The sequence below is a fragment of the Pogoniulus pusillus genome, chromosome 32, assembly GCF_015220805.1.
Source record: "Pogoniulus pusillus isolate bPogPus1 chromosome 32, bPogPus1.pri, whole genome shotgun sequence".
In the NCBI taxonomy this organism is placed as follows: Eukaryota; Metazoa; Chordata; class Aves; order Piciformes; family Lybiidae; genus Pogoniulus; species Pogoniulus pusillus.
Window position 1 is genome coordinate 9,460,086 of NC_087295.1, and position 19,455 is coordinate 9,479,540.

General features: G+C 42.0%; 1 protein-coding gene and 1 long non-coding RNA gene across 4 annotated transcripts in view; one reads left to right on the plus strand and one right to left on the minus strand.

The window, feature by feature from the left end:
- Nucleotides 1-19,455, minus strand: part of CNTNAP2 (contactin associated protein 2) — a 1,124,907-nt gene that overhangs the window by 1,044,922 nt on the left and 60,530 nt on the right. Inside the window, exon 1 of one of the 3 annotated variants that reach the window (XM_064169552.1) lies at nucleotides 3,982-4,890. The exons of the other annotated variants lie outside the window; for them this stretch is intronic. Within the exon in view, the coding sequence (XP_064025622.1) occupies nucleotides 3,982-4,078 (97 nt within the window). The 5' untranslated portion in view covers nucleotides 4,079-4,890. Of the gene's footprint in view, nucleotides 1-3,981; nucleotides 4,891-19,455 lie in introns of those variants that run through there. 3 annotated transcript variants of the gene reach the window in all.
- LOC135189325 (uncharacterized) lies at nucleotides 4,860-9,686 on the plus strand. The gene is made up of 2 exons (XR_010308042.1): nucleotides 4,860-5,318; nucleotides 7,553-9,686. It is a non-coding gene; the product is annotated as an uncharacterized LOC135189325 (long non-coding RNA).

Sequence of the window (19,455 nt, forward strand, 5' to 3'; positions counted from 1 at the left end):
TGCAGAGATGATGTATTAGTAACAGTAATCTTATAGAATGTCAGAAGTAAAGCTAGGTCTTATTTATAGCTAAACTGATTTAAAAGAAAAAAAATAATGTTAAGAAATCCTGTGGTCTTAAAGGAAACTCAGGCCCTCAGTTTAAAGGTTAATTTGTAAGTGCTTCGACATCCAAGAGTATGAATAACAATTAAATATTAAACCTACATGAAAATGCTTTGTTACATTTGAAATTAATTCTGTGATACTGGCCAGACAACAGGACCCAAGTTAAGAAATGTTCATCATCTGTGACAAGGACACAACTGGAATTGAAGAGTTTTCACAAAATATCATTAAGTCTGAAAAATTACCTGGAAGAGAACTATTGCTGAATGTAAGTCTAACAGAGCCTGTGACATCCTCACCTACTCAGCATTCAAGGTCCATGAACCAGCAGGATAGATTCTCAAATCATCTATACTCTAGGACTCCTTAAAAGTCTCTTGTATAATGCCTTGCTCTTTCAAAAGGGACATAACACTTAACATTTGTCTTACTCAAGCTTGGCTGCCAATCAGTGAAAGTTAAAAGATGTCTGGTTTTGCTCACACAAAACTTTACTATTTACTATCCCTGCCTCTTGATTGATTTCTGCATCACTTACTGTAAAATGGGGTTTCACTTCAACTGTGGGCATGAGACTTAATGCAAAAGTATAGGAAGTATTACTACTGGAAGTTGTAATAGTTCTGTACTGATCAGGCTTGCACTGTATGTAGACAACCACAAAGAGTAATTGCCTTTCAGAGACAGGTTTTTTAAGTGAGTTGTTTTCCCAGAGAAGCAGATAATCCTATGATAAATCCCTTTAACATTAAGAAGGCAAGGTTGCTGCTTTGTGAGCTTTTTGACAGGAACACAAGTCAAAGTTACTCTACCTACAGTCATATTCTTATCATCTATCTCAAAGCCATGTAAAATACTAGAAAGCATTAAATTTGTATTTTCCACGTTACTTTTTATCTTGTGATGACCTCTCCTGGTTGAGCTGTTCATTAGCCTTGATTCCAGAAGTTAGAGTGTTTTGATCCCTCCATTCCAAAACAACGCAGGAATACGAAGAATTTATTGCCAAGGTATCAAAAATGTGACTGGGAATGACTTTTATAGTAAGAACAGAGTATCAGTGTGTAAGATCCTGGACCACAGTGTATGCTTATTGTACTACAACGTAGTTTTTTAACGCCCACTTGGAAATCTAACTTAATGAGATGCAAAGCTTTCAGCATGATCACTTCTGAATCAGTATTACTGAGACATCATTTTAACAACAGGGAGAGATTTAATGACTTCTGCAAAGTAAACAAACATTTAAGATGCAATATATTCACAGAAGCAATGTCCAGTTCTATTCTTTCCTAAAACTCTTATCTTTTTCTACATCAGCAAAAGCAGATTCTAAGTAAATACTGAATAGCAAGCTTATATATAGGGGTCCATAAATCACTGTACCCCATGAACCTTGCAGACTTCCAAAATATACTGCACAGAATCAGTTTGCTGCTGAACACTTCAAAGTCAAAACAAAGTAGCAATGGAAGAGAAAACAAAAATGTATCAGGGAATCAGTTTTGCATCTCACACAAATTTGCATTTTCCAGAAGTATTTCCATTAGGATGTTGAATGTCAACTGATGAGCATGAAAAAAAAGGAAAAAAACCCACAACAACCTCCCCCACCCAAAAAAAAAACCAAAAACCAACAAACCAAGCCTAAGTGCATTCTCTTATCAAAGGAGAATAAAATTCTCTGATGCCATTCCCAAGCAGCTCTCCATAAAGAGAGAGGCAATCCCAGCATCACAACCAGTTTGTATACCAAAGTGTGCAGCAGAATAACCAGTTAAGTGGTGCACCAAAACACTGTGACACAGCACTTGAGTTCCTACCCTGGCACCACTTCCCAAGCACTTGCACATCTTGACAAGAATTTTGAGCATGCACTGCAATGTGAACAATCCTTTTGTAATTGCAAGACTGACATGTACTTCTGGCTATTTCCCAGTAAACAAACTCGGCTCCATCTCACTTTAAGAAGTGAGTCAGATAAAATGCTATAGATTACATAAGCAATGTAATGTATAAGCTCTTGGAAGGTGAACTCAAAGAAATCCTTCAATACTTGAAAAAAAAAAAAAAGGTCATAATACCAATGCAAATTATAATTAAGATTATATAAGTCCTTTATCCATAGAATTTCTGGTTGAAGTGATGTTACTAGAACCATTAACTTCTTGACTAACTTATTCCAGAAGTTAAAGATTTGTTTGTTGGCTGATCAGATTTTCTTTGCTGGGTAAACCCACTGTAGGTAATTTTACAATTAAATTATTGCCATTAGTTGCAGAATGAAAAAATAAAGATCAGAAATCCTATTATAGAAAAGCAGTACAGGAAGGGAACTTTGCTTTCCAAGAACAAACATCTACCAACCTAAATCACAAACCTTTTTTGCCCCTTTGCATGCTCCTGTTCTGTAGAGATGGTTATAAAGAAATAACATGCAGAAGAAAAATTAGTCAGTCAAAACTATGCAGTAAACCTCAGGATCAATATTTCCCCTAAACCAAAGGTAGAAAAATAACTGAACATCTGATAGCCTCTGAGACCTGGCTATAATACAGACACTGTTGTATATTTTCTGTTGATACACAAATAAATGTTAAAGTGTAAGCAAATCCTGGAACAATAACATTGTCGTATTTTTTTCAATAGATAATCAGATGGTATGAGAGAGTGAAACCCATAGAGAAAGTCTAGCAGTGCTTCAGTTTGCTAATCATTGCATTGTTCATTCTTGCCCCCAAAGAAACAAATAAATATTAGGATCCACCTAGATCTCTATGCAGTCTATACACTACAATATACAGCAAGTCAGTAGAATCAGACCCTGTTCACACACAATCACAGCACATCCATCTGTGACATCTCAGGACATTCCCTTCCTGTACAAACAGCAGAGGAAGTCAACAGCAGTGTCTGTTTTTGAAGATTCTCTGCTTCATTTCAGTGTGCATTTCAAAGCCACTTTGCAAATGGCAAATGCTTTACACGGTCTGAAGAGAAACAACCAAATACTTAACACTGACATCTACCTGCAAATGTTTTGCTGGAAAGTACAGCTCAGTGCAGTGTTGAAGATCTGATCTAACAACCATTGAAATCAATGAGTATGCTGGCATTTTAACACTGCTGGCAGAACTGGGTCCTGTATAGGTGACAAAGTTCAGCATTTCAGCAGACGTTTCATCATCCCTCACTATTTCTGCCTCCTTAGGGGAGCACTTGCTGGTCTCCTCTGAAATACCGTTGCTCATTTTATCATACGAAACAAAACTTCACTCTGAAGAGAAGCTGTCTTGGCTCAGTTCCCTCTTATCAACCTTTCCTCATGATTCTTTCCTCTTCAAGCAAGACAATTGTTTCTATTGCTTCTCTTTGATATAAACACTAGCTATGGAACGGCTAACATCTTCTCTTGGCCCCAAGACAACTGTGAAGTACTTCCAAATGCAAATTATGTACCTTCTGGGGAAGGTGGGAAAAGCCACAGCAGAACAACTCAGCCAGAAAACATCCCCAAACTTTGAACAGTTTCTGTCTGATACTCCTCCCCCGCCTCCAACCTCGACTCCATTGCAGAACCATGACTATACCACAAAGCAGATCTTTCAACTTTCCACACCAGCTACCAGTGAAATCATCTACACTAAGGAAGATCTGCTGGGGAGCACTGCAAACAGCACCAAACCTCAGTGCACGCAGACACGGATACACAGAAAATCAAACCTAGGATTCACCAGCAGAGAAAATTAAAAACAAGGGGGAAAAAGAAAAAGGAAAAGGAAGAAGAAAATCAACCTTTGCAATTTGTGTAAATTCCCCTCTGGGTTATTGCAGGGCTGAAATTGTACATGCTTCTGAGAAAAGGCTACTTACGAGATGCAGGTAGAGCAGTCCTGGCTCTGCAGCTGATGCTGCTGAAAATCCAGAGGAACAGAGCTGCCCTGCAGCCAGCTCGGGTAACCACAACCATCCTTCACTTCCTGGCTCCCTGTACTCCAAATGCCAGCCGCAGAAGACCTGCTTTTCTCCACTTCGGCCCCTTCTCTCTCTCTCCTCTTCTCTTTCTTGGAGGAGGTGGTGGCGAGGAGGTAAAAGGGGCAGGGCTTTACCTTGGGGTAGAAGCCAGCCCCCCTCTTCGTCTGCTGTCTGTGGGCTTGCAGCAGCAATATAAGTCCCGGTACTTTTCTCTCTGTGTTTGCGTGTATGTCTGTGCTTCTTCTCAGAGGAATGGGGGCTAAAAAAACCAAAAACCCACAAAAGCCAAAAAAAACCCCGAACCCCCCAAAAAATTCCCCTACAAACCAAAACAAAACCTGAAAAGGAAACAAAAAATAACAAACACAAACAAACCTCACAAAGTATCAAATACAAAGGACTGTAGAAGAGAAAACAATTAAAAAGCAATCCCCAAAACGACACGGGGGGAGGGAGGGAAAGGGAGCTGGAGCTGACGGGAAGGGAGAAAGGCGGATAAAAGCTGTTGGTGCTGCTAACGCTGCTGTTGATGCTACCACTGCAGCCGAGCCCTTCCTGCACAGAGCAGCGCTGCCGAGAGGATCTGGCAATCGCCTCCCAGCTCAGATATATATACACAGTGAGCACGCAGATACAGCCGGGGAGCCAAACACTCACACAGGAGCAGAAAGAGGGAGGGAAGGAGAGACACTCCCGCAGCACAGGAGCAGGCTCAGAGCTTCTCTCATGTATTCATCATCTTCCAGCAGGAGGAAACGCTGCCACCAGCAGCAGCAGCAGCAGCTTCCCCCCTCCCCACCCCAAAGCAGGAGGGAAAATCCTCTGCCTAGCGTTCCCCTCCCCTTCCCCCTGCTCCTCCCTCTTCCTCTGCGCCCCTCCGGCCTCCAGGACCTTGCTCAGCCTCCCTCGCCTGCTTCAGAGCTGGGGCCGGGAAGCGAGGACCGAGATCAGAGCCGCGGATCTGGGAGCAGAAGCGTCGCCGACGTCCGCGGTGCTGAAGCGGAGCGAGGAGGCTTGCAGAGCTGGGCGGCCGCCGCCGCTGTCCGCGGTGCCGAAGCAGGAGGACATAGAGACTCGGGGAGCGGGGCCGTAGCCGTCTCTTCCCACCCCTGGGGCGCAGCGCAACCCCCGCCGCCGGTTCCTGCTTGCCTCCCTCTCCACCGGTTCCCCGCACGCCGAGATGGGAGCGGCTTTCTCCAGCCTGCCGGGACCCAAGCCAGGCAGCCAGCCAGCAGGCAAGTCCTCCGAGCGGTCCTAGCTGGGGAAGAGGCGAGCAGCGTCCCGCCCGCAGAGCCGGGCCTGCAGGAGCCGCCGATGCAGATGTTCTCATTCCGTAATTAATTCTCACTCCGAGGGCGAGCCAGGAAGCAGGCTGCATTAAAGCATCATTACGGTTTTCACCTACAAAAGATGACTGAGACAATCTGGCCATACCACGGGCTTATGGTTGAGGGATTTCAACAATATGACTGCTCTTTTCCATCCCTCTCCATCCCTCCTGCCACTGCCCTTAGACTGAGCCAAAAGTTATTGCTCACCAGGTGTGGTAGAATAATGAGGGTATGGCGTTATTCATGGATTATTTATTCCACAATCAATGAGACAAAGAAAAATGAAAACAATTATTTCTCAGGTGGGATATAGAGAAGGCTGAGAAACAGGCAGAATTTCTCTAGAGAAGCCACAATGGAAGAATAAACTATTTTTAGTGACTAATACACGTGATGTTAAGAAGAACTTGCTGTGGTTTAACAAGCATAATGGTTAAGATTCTAAAATGAGATTCCAGAAAGGCCTTGGGATGTTAGGAGCCGCATTCCCAATGCCTTTCAGAGGAAGCACCATGCCTGTCTTTCAGATCACTTTGCAAACTCATCCATATGCAATATGTGATATTCCAAGAGAGCTGTGGCCTGCAGGTTTGAGCACAGCACAGGACAAAGCTTAAGGGACAGTCCTAGGAAAAGGAGATTCTGTAATTCATAGAGTCTTGTCCAGCTGACATATTTCCTATCCTTTATCCTGTCCTTCTCTTGCCTCATCCATATTGACTATTAATATATTATGTTCCCAAAAAGATAATGCCACCATGTTTGTAGCAAATGTGGAATGAAAAAGCAGAGTACGAATGCTAAGTGTTACTATACTTATTTCTGGTTTTGAGGTAAGTATAGAAAATATACGAGGTATGTATAAAAGTCTTGGTTACCTCTTCTCCACATCACCCCAAACCCTCTACCATGCCCTCACCATCCTATATATCCGTAGGCACTTTCTGATATCATTAGGCTACCTGAGGTTTTGGGAGGTCATCAAACCCCAAATATTAATTAAATTAGCACCATTAAACTAGTTCAAAATTGCCTCTTTCCAGGAATAAAACAAACAAACAAACAAAAAACCCACCCAAAACTTTTCTTGTTAACCTCTTTTGTTCTCCTCCTGTTCTAGACCCCAGTTTTTCACACTATATTTGCTGATCTTCAGCTACAGCAGAAGCAATAGTGCTAACATACTGACAGGCACTGATAGGAAAAAGGGGAGGTGGGAAAAAATCACAAGAAAAAAATCCTACCAGCTTCATTCTGAGGTCTTGCAGCCCATCTGGTATTCATTGCCTTTTATTATTCACTTCAACAAGTAATAAACAGCTTCTGAGTAAGTATTTAAAAGCTCAGCAGACCATTCTGCAAACTAAATTTCTCTTTCTAAAGTCCTTCCAACAAACAGAACAAAAGCAATGTATTTGCACATCATTTATCCTTTTCTATGTATACACTTGCACACCACACTTCATGAAGTCCTCCACTGGATAGAAATCTGACTTAATTTGAGTTGTCTATGCTTCTTCAAGATATGCTAATTGAGACTCCCAAAACCACTCAAGTTGCTCACAAGCAGGCACACATTAGAACAGGCTGCCCAGGGGAGTCATGGAGTCTCCCGATGGGATGCATTCCTGTGTGATCTGCTATAGGTGATCCTGCTCTGCATGGGGGTCCAAGTAGATGATTTTTGAGGTCCCTGCTAGCCCCTAACATTCTGTGATTATGTGATTTCAAGAAATAAAAATAATAAGAAGTAAAGGCAAGTAATTCCAAACGGGAAGATCTAACAGGTTGATTGATGAATGTCTCAGTAACAGTGATAGTAAAAAGTTTCCTTGTGATTTCAGACAGAAGAAATGGCACAAATTACTGCTTATTTCCCCCCACCTCTGAATAGGGTCAGTCCTTAACAAAACCTGCATCAAATATTTAAACTGTGCAGCAACAGCAAAGAGTTGTGCAAGGCTAATGCAATTATTTTTAATACAGCCACAAGTGAGGCCTGCAAAATCATTACCTTTGAGTGATTTTGTCACACAAAAAGCATTACAAAGATCTCCAGGCATTTTTCAGCCCTATAAAATAATCTAACCACCTCTTCCTCTCTGCTCTTTTTGTTTGTTTATTTGTTTTTCCTGTAGGATGTTTTGAAATATTACTTTACATGACTCAACAAATTCAAGCTGAAGATATTAATCTCGGAAATGAAAACACAGTCAAATTGTGTTAGAACACAATGTGAAGTTATTAGATACTCCTTTCTTCAACTCTTCTTAATCTTTTCAGTCCATAGCATAAATATTAGGGTGTTTCTGTGCAAAAGCCTAAGCAGGACAACAAGAAGCTTTAGAATCTCTATCCTGCAACCAGCAAGTGCCTGCAACTTGGATCAACGAGGACCTGTACTCCACACACTATAGGCTGGGAAAATGACTCAGCAGAGTGGGACACACCAGCCAAGATACACATAGGGAGGCTCTTTGAGCAAAACTTCTGTCACAACAATAATTAATTTTTCAAATGAACATTTCTAAAAAGATGAAGACATACTTCAGTCTGGTGGTGAAACTTCCCTGGCAATTAGTGAGAGACTAGGGTGGTAAAAGACTCTAGTTACTGCAGCTGTACACAGATTTTATTGAGCTTAATGGAAATGATACACACTTATTGATGAATGAATAGATCACTCTGAATTTACTAGGGCTGTCAAATGTTGTCTGCTAAATGGAATTCATCCTGGTCAGAGCTATATTTACAGATTGTGAATGTCAAGAAGAAAAACACCATGTCAGAAAGCTAGAAAGGATAATTACGAATTTCAATCACTGAGGAGATCAAATGGCATCCAATGAAGTGATCAGCTGAAGACACAAAATAGAAGCCAAGCTAGAAAAGAACCTGAAACTTCTGAACTACATTTAAATGCAAAAGCCCTGGTTTTCACTCCCAAGAAACTACCATTTTGGCATAGCTTCTTCTTTCTACGTTTTTGTTTGCCAAGGACATGGCAGAACTCTACAACGTATGCACAGCAACATTTCTGTACAGGTCTCTGGGTTGATAGACATGAGGATGTCACACAGGAGACATATGCCATCTCTTTAACATTATGACCAAACATGGTTTTGATTACATGTGTAGAATCAAATACCATGCAATGGAGACCTCTGTTACTAACAAAGTCATGTGTTTGTGTGGTAGTCTGAGGGATCATAGGTCCCCCCTAAAACAAAACTACAGGGACAGAGGCCCATCCCAGGATATTGTAACATTTTAATTCTCTTCCATCTTCTGGTATCACAGCTTAAAAGACAGTGCCTGAGTGATCTCTCCCCCTTCTCTTCCCTACCTTTCTTGCTTCCACTTCTCTCTGCTGACAGCACACACTCTTATCTCATGGTTTGTGGGCAGCTGGAGGGCAGAGAGTTGAGCCACTGAGGCCTCGTAGGCCCAGCTGGGGTGGGGGAGTTTCGGTCTACCTGCAGGTCAGCTGAGGGTGGGAGGGGTGGAGGATTCTAGGAGGCCAGTCTGGGGCTAGCAAGATTTTATACTTACTCTACCTGACTGCCTTGTGTATGTGTGCCCTTGTCAATAGCATTTGTTCTCTAAACTTCCAATCAGTGTGCAGTATGCTCATTCTTATTCCTGCAAAGGGCTAAGAGACATTTCTGTCCTCCAGTACTGGGTAAGCTCGTGGCCCCAACTGGGACAGTTTATTAAGACCAACATGGTTTTTTCTATTGAGATTGCCCACAAACATAGCTCTTTTTCCAAGGACACATCAAAGTTGTGATCATAGACTCACTTCAGTTGGAAAAGAGCTTTAAGATCAAATCCAGTCACTGACTCCACCAAGTCTAATGCTAAACCATGTTTCTGCCTCTTTTAAATGCCTCCAGGAATGGAAACGCAACCACCTCCCTTGGGAGCTTATTCCAGTCTTTGATAATTATCTGCCTGTGAGTAGCTGTAAAGATGTGAAGAAAATGCTTTCTAGAGATGCAAGGAAAGCAAGCCTTCCCTAACCTCCCTAATATGGAACTAAAAAGGAAGATGAGGGTGATCTTGCAGAAGAGAGCCATTATCTTCTCCATATTCCATGCAACTAAAATGCAGCATTACAGGTTGAAGAGAATGCAGCTTGGCTGTACTAAAATCAAGCCCATAAAAAAACTGGCATGTGTACATTGGGAAGCATAGCAAAAACATGAGTTTGATGCTTTCCTTACCTGCTCAACAACTGTGTTTTGATAAAGTGACATTAAACCTCTCAAATGGCTTAGTAAGTCACTGTTACACATGATGACCTCATTTGTACATAGGAAACAGAAGACGCTCTGAAGTTTTCAGCTTCATCTAAACATGTGCTCAAGACACCATCTACATTCAGAAACTTCTTCTGGTTCTCTACAAATATACACTGCAGAAGAAATAATTCTGGCATTCAAAACAAACAAAACGCCATGCCATGTGTCTCAGACACATACTAGGCTTGAATCTGCATTTTAGAGATGTGCAAATAGAACTGAATTCTATTTTTATCCCACACCACGAAGAAAACAACTGAACAGGCATGGTGGTTACCTGCCAAAAATACAACTGGTTTAGACTAATCACCAGTCTTATTTTGAGCTTATTCCCACTTTAATGCTCCTTGAAGAAATGGAGAAAGCTGGTTATTTACAAATGTAATGCAATTATTGCTCATGCACTTGAAAAGCCCAGTATAACTCTCTCCTTCAAGACACACTGTTCTTCCACACATTCACACCTTTTTTTTTCCTTGGTTTGCCCTGCAACCTCACCTTAAGCATGTTTCCCTCCTCTTCTCATTTAAACACTACCTGGTGATGTATTTGGATGGGTTTATATTGCAAAATAATTTTGTATTCTACTATCTCTAAAGTCTGTTAATTAAAAACAAAAACACAACCAAACCAAACAAACAAAACCCACTAACAAAACAACATTTAAGAATTGCTGAGACAAATTATTTCAATGTGGGGCCTATGTTATTATTCTTTTCTTCCAAGCTGTAAATGTAGCATTCATGAATACATTCACTCTGAGAAACTAACTGGTTTAGCTGCCATAGGGAGCAGCCTGTGGCTGCTATTAATGCCACTGGACCAAATGGAAGCTCAGCTGGATCGTTTATGTCATGCACATGAAAGATACAGAAAGAGATTTTCCTTGCACAAGAGAAAGGACTGGTTCACTAACAGCCATCTGAATACAGCAGTCACTGGAGGTTTTCCCCATATTCATCACTTGAGAAGACTTTACTGGAAAACAGCCAGACAGTTTTTTTCAAACACAGATTAAGCCCCTGAAAGATTCACCCCTGCTAAATCTATTTGTGTTTCACTCTGGTACAACAACCAGAGTTTTAAACTCAGTGTCTAAGTTTAGCCCATATCTAGCAGTTACTCTATCACCTGATGACCCCTCCCAAAAAAAAAGAGAAGAAAAGAAGAGCCACAGGTTGAAATAAAAACTGATTCAATGAAACAACAAAACTGATCCAAATATCAAGTATACAAAGATACACTCAACCCAGCTAAGGTGCAGAACACGAAAGAAGAAGGCAAACCTTGGGAACAGGAAGCAGAAGAACATGGTCAGGAGAAACCTGTGCAGAAGGCTCTAACAAAACACGATTCACCCCCCAGACTTCTCCCTTCACGCTGAGTATTACTGCTGACAGGCAGGGATACACCTGGAGCCAACTCAGGTCAGCTGTGCTGGCTGCCTCAGAGATGCTGATGCCCTGCAGCCCATGGCATCTGGCCCAGTAGCTCCAGGATATTCAACAACCTTGAAAATTTTCTCTTTTTCTCTTCGTTAGATCACATAGGTGCCTTGTCTCTTATATATATAGATGTTACCAATATCAGTAGTATTTTATACCCTTTTAATATTATGAATTATTATTTACTTTTTTAAAAAGTAATAATACATTACACAAATGTATACACAAAGACATTAAATTGCTTTTTAGATCCCAGTCTTGACATGTGTGCCTTCGATGAGTAAGGTGGAATCTTTAGTACTGCTTAAACCAGTGGGAGTTTTGCTACGGAATCAAATGGCAATAGGATTTTACCCCTTACATTTATACCTTATCCCTTATCTATTTATTCCTACCACACCTGAGGAAGTCACACGGAATCACAGAATGTTAGGGGCCAGAAGGCACCTCAAATGGCTGTGCAGTTCAACCCTCCTGCCAGAGCAGGATCACTTATACCACATTACACTGGAACGCATCCAGGAAGGTCTTGAATATCTCCTGACAGTCCAATATCATCCTGACAGTCCAAAGAGACAAACACTGTGCTTCCCCTAAATGTATGAAATAACACTGAAGATGTTCATTATTTTCCAAGCACCTACACTAAACTCACATTGTATCTGAGTATCAACCTATAAAAGAGATTTTACTGAGAGTGTATTTAAAAAATGCATTTCAATTTACATTTAAAATCCTTCTCTATATTAGTCCTCCCATAATTCAGCTTAAACCACTTCCTAGGCAATGCATGGATACGCAGGAGAAGGCCCATGTTGAATAAAATGCACAGAAAGTGAAATACAGTCATATCATTGAAAGTTAGTGCAATTATGTTGGAAGTATTTCCAGTCACCTTTAAAGAAGGAATTGAAATCAATCTGCAACATTTCCTTCTGTTATTTGTATGGGGAAGAAAAGCATCCTTTCACTAATGCACAGCCTGAAAGGTAAATGCTAGAGAAGAGAATGTCAGCTCTTCTTCTGCTAGCATTTGTGCCTGCCTGAGGAGACTCCGTGTGACTGGAAAGCTTTTCCAAGACGAGTACACAACACCACTTTGGTGAATACAGTAAATACTTCCACAGCAAAGTAATATTGGAGAAGAACTGATGTATTTTTAGCCATATTTTAATGCAAATTAACAGATGGAAATGGAGAAAAGAGCCAGCAAAATCTGACAAGACTTCTTTCTTTAAACTGACAGCGATCTACAGCCCTCATCTTGGGAACTTGTTTGGTAAAGGTTTTGGAATAATTCCCAACTAGTAGCTTTAAACAGCTGCTTTACGTTAAATAATGTGTGCTACCAAGGATATAGCCTCATTATCTACTCAATACATATTTAACAGATTGCAAGAGGTTAGCAGAGTAATGCACTGAAGTTACTGAAGCATTTAACCATTCTTTGTAAATATATATTTGCCTCCCTGTTATATTGGTCGCATCATTCAGTCTCAATTACCACATTAATAAACCATAGTTTATTAATGTCTTACAATATAAGGAGTATCCAGAGCCCACTCAAACCATCCTTTCCTACAATTGATTGTGGTAAGGCACCTGAGTGGTATAGCTCAATGTGAAGCTCTGGCAATTCTCCATTATGACTCCAGGACTAGTGGTGTCCCTCAGGGGTATGTACTGGGACCAGTGCTCTTGAAAATCTTCATCAGGGATTTAGGCAGTGAGACTGAGGGCAACCTCAGCAAGTCTGCAGATGGTACCAAGCTGAGTGGTGTGGTTGATAAGACTGAGATGAGATGCCATCCAGAGGGACCTTGACAGGCTGGAGAGGTGGGATAAGGAGAATCTTGCGAGGTACAATAAGGCAAAGTGCAAGGTCTTGCACCTAGATCAGAGCAATCCTCGGTATCAATACAGGCTGGGGGATGATGAGATGGAGAGCAGCCCTACAGAAAAGGACTTCGGGGTGCTGGTGGATGAGAAGCTGAACATGAGACAACAATGTGCACTTGCAGCCCAAAAGGCCAAGGACATCCTGGGCTGCACAAAAAGAAGCACGGCCAGCAGGTCAAAAGAGGTGATTCTGCCACTCTTCTCTGCTCTGGTGAGACCTCACCTGGAATGCTGTGTCCAGCTCTGGGACCCCCAATGCAAGAGAAACACAGACCTGCTGGAGAAAGTTTGGAGGAGGGTCACAAAAATTATCAGGGGACTGGAGCACCTCTCCTGTGGAGACAGTTGGGCTGGAGCCTGGAGAAGAGAAGGCTCTGCAAAGACACTATAGCTATACTTCAATACATGAAGGCGACCTACATAAGGCTATGGCAGGACAATGATAGACATGAGACAATGGCTTGAAACCGGAGCAGGGCACATTTAGGTTGGACAACAGAAGGAAGTTCTTTTCGATGAAGGAATTGAAATACTAGAACAGGTTGCCTAGAGATGTGGTGCAGACTCCAGCCCTGGAGATGTTCGAGGCCAAATTTTATGGGTTCTGAGCAACCTGATGTAGTTGGAGACAACCCTACTCACTGCAGGAAGGATTGGACAAGATGACCTTTCAAGGTCCCTTCCAACCTGATGCATTTTGCAATTCCATGACTGCCTTTCATTAAGTCCCCTAGCAGAGAGCAGGGTGTCAATCAGCTCCTGCAAACTACCTGAATGTGATTACACTGAAGAAATAACTGCATATTGTTTTGCCTGTCTGCACACCTGCCTGTCAGACAATTTCCTCTGCACCTCCTGTTTCTCTTTTTTTCCCTTTCTGCTAGGCTTCTAATTTCTACACACTAATGTCTGGTGTTCTTGCATTCAGCACACAAACTGTATGACAACGGGCAACTGGCAGCTTCTTCTAAAACTGAAAGGGTTGGATGAGCTTTATGCTGACTTCCATGGCTATACAGGTGTAGTAACCGCTTCAGCTTCAGGGGTGCTTCTGAGCAGCCCAAGAGCTCCAGCCTAGCCTCTGACTAGATGGGGTCAACCCACAGCTCACAATGGAACTACTCTATCACATGCCTTGGAAAATGTGTCCATTCACCAGCTGAAGGTTTTCATTAAAGACACTAATCCTTCTACTGTATTAAATGGGAAAAAATAGCATAGGCTTTTGGTGAACTAAGGAGGTTGAGTGCTGACTGGTATAGTGGTCTGAAAAGCTCTAGTAATGTTACTGTCATAGTAACTGTCATGTAAATTTAATGCTGCAATACCCACACCCTGAAAAATAGGTGGCCTATTCACTCCTTGTTCAGAGTAGCACCACCACAGTTACGCTGATGTTATTTCAGAGGAAGCAGTCAGCAGAGTGTAGTAGCATATCACAGAATCATACAACTGTTTCAGCTGGAAAAGACCTCTAAGATCATCAAATCCAACTGTCAATCTAAGAACACTGTGGCCATTAAACCAGGTCCCAAAAGCATACATGCATGTCCATCAACAAGCCAGCAGTGCTGAGCACAAATTATTGCTCCTAACATCTAGGTAGCCATTTTCAAAGTAATAAAGATGAGACTGAGAATGAAATTACTTCTTTCCAAAGAATCAGGAAAAAAACTAAGGGAGCAGTACTGACAAGGAAATAAAATCAAAGTATAAATTGCAGGGCTGCTCTGTGGTCTTTTGTGCTGTTCTTCCTTCCACACTGGGATACCAAAAGCAAAAAGGAAGCCTTGATAGGAGATACACAATGTGAAGAGCTCTCTGGTGTATGAATGTTGCATCTGCAACCATACCCAATGACATGCAGCCTCTCATCAGGTTTGATAATGCAGAGGCCTTTCATAAAGACCACTTGAGCTTAATTTATAAGGAGCTGCATTCCAGCTTTCACTTCTCTAGGTCTCAATCTGCACATCACAAAACAATCTGGGTTCACTGTCTGGAGTTGGGAGACATCTAATCCAAGAAGCGATTTTAAAGTCTTTTCTGCAATCAGTAGTTCAAGGCTATGAACTACCACAACAGCAGGAGAGGTGCAGCCAGACACTTGTGAAACTAAGAGACCATAATAAGCATCTATGTGATGGCTCCTGCAATAACCACTGCAGTGCACTTTGAGGTTGCCATCCAGTCTGGTGTTATCTGAATAAAAATTGTGTATGTTTCCTGCAGTCTGGAAAACAGAAAGATCCCTAACTGAGCAGGAAGAGTTCTAAAGGGCAGTGAGGCTGGTGAAGGGTCTTTAACTCATGTCCTTTGAGGAGTGGCTGAAGAAGCTGGAATTGATCAGTGTGGAGAAAAGGAGGCTACAACACCCTTAAAGGAGATTGAAGTGAGGTAGGGGCTGGGCTGTTCTTACAAGTAGCAAGTGACAGGAGAAAATGGCCCCTGGTTGCAGCAAGGGAGGTTTGGATTGGACATCAGCAAAAATTTCTTCACCAAAGACACTGCTGGGTACTGGAACAGTCTGTCTGGGGAAGTGGCAGAGTTAACATCCCTGGAGATGTTTAAAAGACGTTTGGATGAGGAGCTCAGGGACATGGTCTAACATTTGTGTATGGGAAGGTGTCAGGTTATGGTTGGGCTTGATGGTCTTAAGGTCTTATCCAACCAAGTGATTCTGTGATTAAAAAACACACAAAAGCAATCTGAGAGACAACAGAACTGTGGAGGAGTCTACGGGCAAGCTGCCTTATTTATGTGTCAGGGGCTTTAGCACCAGCCCATCAGTCAGTTCTATTATCCCTTGGAGAGGAGAACACATAGGTGCAGATATCACCCACTCACACAAAGAGATACATCAAGTGATACTAAGTATTCAGAAAGTCATGTAGATCTAAAGTAAAATACAAGTGAAAGACAAGGGCACATGGGAAGAAACTTGAACTCAGGAGATTTCACTTGGACTTAGGGAAAAACTTCTTTGCTGTGAGGATGCTGGAGGCCTGAAGCAGGCTGTCCAGAGAGGGTGTGCAGTCTCCTTCTCTGGAGAGATTCTAAACCAATCTGGACATTGTGATCCTGGACAACCTGCTCTGGATGATCTTGCTTTAGCAGAGACATTGGACTAGATGACCTCTGGAAGTCCCTTTCAACACCTGCCATTCTGTGACAATAGTCACCCCTAAGAAAACAAGAATGGAAGTGCCCAACCAAGTCACATCAGTCATGCAGATTTATCTTCCAAGACAAAATCCTTTTTCCTCTGAAGCACAAAGCCTTCTCACAGTGTTTATGAAACACACGGTGACTTGGAGCCCCTTTCTGTGGGGTGTGGCCACAGAAAAATCAGTTGGCTTTCAGACCCTTTTCAGCTGTTTTTTTGAAACCCTAGACCTGAGAAAATACATGGCTTTGATAAAAGAATTCTACTTCTTGATCTTATCTCACATTTTAATTTAAAAAATACAAAGAGGTCACATTGGGTAGACCAAAGCCCTGCTACTACAACAGTGCATAGGTGTTTAGCTATAAACACCAAAGGTGCTTAGACTGTAGTATGTTAACTTACTGCAATGTGACACACAATCATAGAAGTATAGAATCAACCAGGTTGGAAGAGACCTCAAAGATCATGCAGTCCAACCTAGCACCCAGTCCTGTCCAATCAACCAGACTATGGCATTAAGTGCTTCATCCAGTCTTCTCTTGAACACTTCATGGGATGGAGAGTCCACCACCTCCCTGGGCAGCCCATTCCAATGCCAATCACTCTCTCTGTGGAGAACTTCCTCCTAAGACCCATCCCACACCTACCCTGGCACAACTTGAGACTGTGTCCCCTTGATCTGTTGCTGGCTGCCTGGAAGAAGAGACCGATCCACAACTTACTCTCCACTACTAAGGGTTTTGAAGCATCATAGAAAATATTAAGTAAGGTAAGTAAATATTATATCCAAATACAGAACAAGCACGAGAATCTATGAACAGTGTCCAAAATCACCCAGATTCCAAGTGCTGTAAACAAGATCCACTGGCTCTGAGACCAGAATGGAATGTTTATAGCCAGGCAGACAAATCAGCAGCCTCTTGCCTATCAGGGCAAGTGAATTGAAAGTTCCCTCTTAGTGGTTTGATGGAGATAATAGTGTGAGTAAGTACGGAAAATCTAATCATTACAAATGCAGTCTAAGAGGAAAAGGCTGAAGAACTTGAATGAGAAGTACTATAAAAAGGAGGAACAAGGTGACTGTAGCTAACAGGCTAATGCCTTCTGCTACCCATAAAGAAAACACGACAGAGCTAGCGGTAGGCTAGATGGAACCAGTAGAAGAAGTGTTCATCATATATAGAGTGCACACATTTTTGCCATGCATTGTTCAAAAGCAATTTGGTGTTATCTTGTAGAAATTTCTGCATTTCCTTGAAGCTATTGGAGTGCAGAGAGGTATTTTAAAGCACCACTTGTCACTTTTGAACCGTGGAAGACCTTCAGTATCCCAGTGAAAAACGCTGAAATGTGTCAAGGTCCACAGGGCTGTACTCTGTGCAAAAAAAGGGATGAAGAGCAGGTTATTTTCTTTTCCATTTAAAAAGACTTGGAATCTCTCTGGTAAATGCTGAGAACTGGAAAGAATGCAATCTCTTCAAGAACCAACATGGAATGCAACCTAATTATAAGTGTGGCTGTGATAAAAGCACTGAGTCTTACTCTGTTTCCAGCTTCACGATGAAGTAAGGTCTCATTGTTCTACCCACGGAATGCCTGCCAACGTGGGAGCATTTTAGATGCAAATGAAAGACTGAAAGACTGTTCTCTACTCACTCATCTTCAGCAGTGAATGATTTTGTTGCTTGTCACTTCTACCTCTAGGGAAGACCACTCTACAGAGAGTTGCAGGATATATCAGGACCACTCTGAAAAGCTGTAAATTCAGCACAATCTCTTTTCTAGGTGCTTTCCATCCACATGGCTGCTCCTTCATCAGCTTGTGGACAGCCTGCTTAGAGGTCATCTGGCAAAATATTACCCCCCTGGGCATATACAGGCACAGAAGATGACATCAGCTCCAGGGTATGTCTCAATCACACCTCCTGCAAACCAGTTATTTGCAAAACTGGCAGGTCTGATGATGCAAGTGGCTTCAGAAGTACCTATTGCATTAATAGAGACACTCACAGGGATATTCTGGCAATAAAGATAGAAGAATCTGTTCTTCCCAGAAAAAGTGCATCTTTTTGTTCATTAGTCTTCTGTTCAGCTCAGTTTTATTGTTATATTCCAGACCTTGATTGCTGTAGCATTCACTCTGCTGCTCAGCCAGCAGACTATGGGGTTACAAGTCAACTGCTGGAAGGGATAAAAAAGAGAAGGATAGCACCTATCTCCTTCACAAATCACAGAAGGATTCACCTGAATATAGACATCTAACTTCGAACTTGTCACTTCAGTCTCCCTTTACAGTTGACAAGGAGTTAGTCAAGCCTGTCACTGACATCCAGAATAAGATTCATGTTACCCCAAACTAGAAGTTGCATATGATCAGATGAGTCAAACACCACTAAAGCACCTATTTCCTCTCCTTTACCAGAAGGTCCTTTACTACCTGGCACAGCTGTAGACAGTAAAATACAGGCACAATGAAGTCTACCTTAGAATTGAGATTCTACTGTCCACCCCTCTGTCTAGTCACGTACACCATGCTGGCTCACTCATGTTGAAGATCTGAGTAATCGCACAGAGAACTGTGGAATCACATTGGGAACTGTGAAGCATCCTGCTGCATGAGAAGCTCTGAGTACCATTTCCTTGCAAGCATGGTCCAGATTTGAAATCTGCTAGTTAACACCCAGCCTAATCTTTGAGGTTAGCTAGAAATGACAATAACAAATGAAAAAAAGAAACAAACTGCAAAACAAAGCAAACTTCTCCAAATAAGTAAGAGATAGGAAGAAAGAACAAAACCATCAGACAAATCAAAGAAAATACTGCATTTAGCAGCATTTTGTATGCAACTCATACAAAAATAACTCAAGGAGAGAGGCAGTTGTGCTGGGATTGTTCCTTCCTTTCTTTTACTGTTCCTCCTCTATCACAGAAGGTGTGGCATTTCTGATGGACTCTAACCACCACAGTAACAACCGAAGAATCAACGAAGTGCAGTGGTTTACTTAAAACCAATGCAAATTTTGGGTGAACAAAAGCATTCATGTAGTCAGATTGAGCCAGATGATTCTTGAGACTCCTTTCCACCCAGCATTCCATGATTCTGTACGTCGACATTGCTAGGTCCCATTCATACCAGCAGAGTTTTCACTGGAGTAACAGTTTGCCTATTCTCTAAGTGTGTGGGGGGGAAGGCAAGCAAACAAAAAAGTTTTCCTATTTCCAAA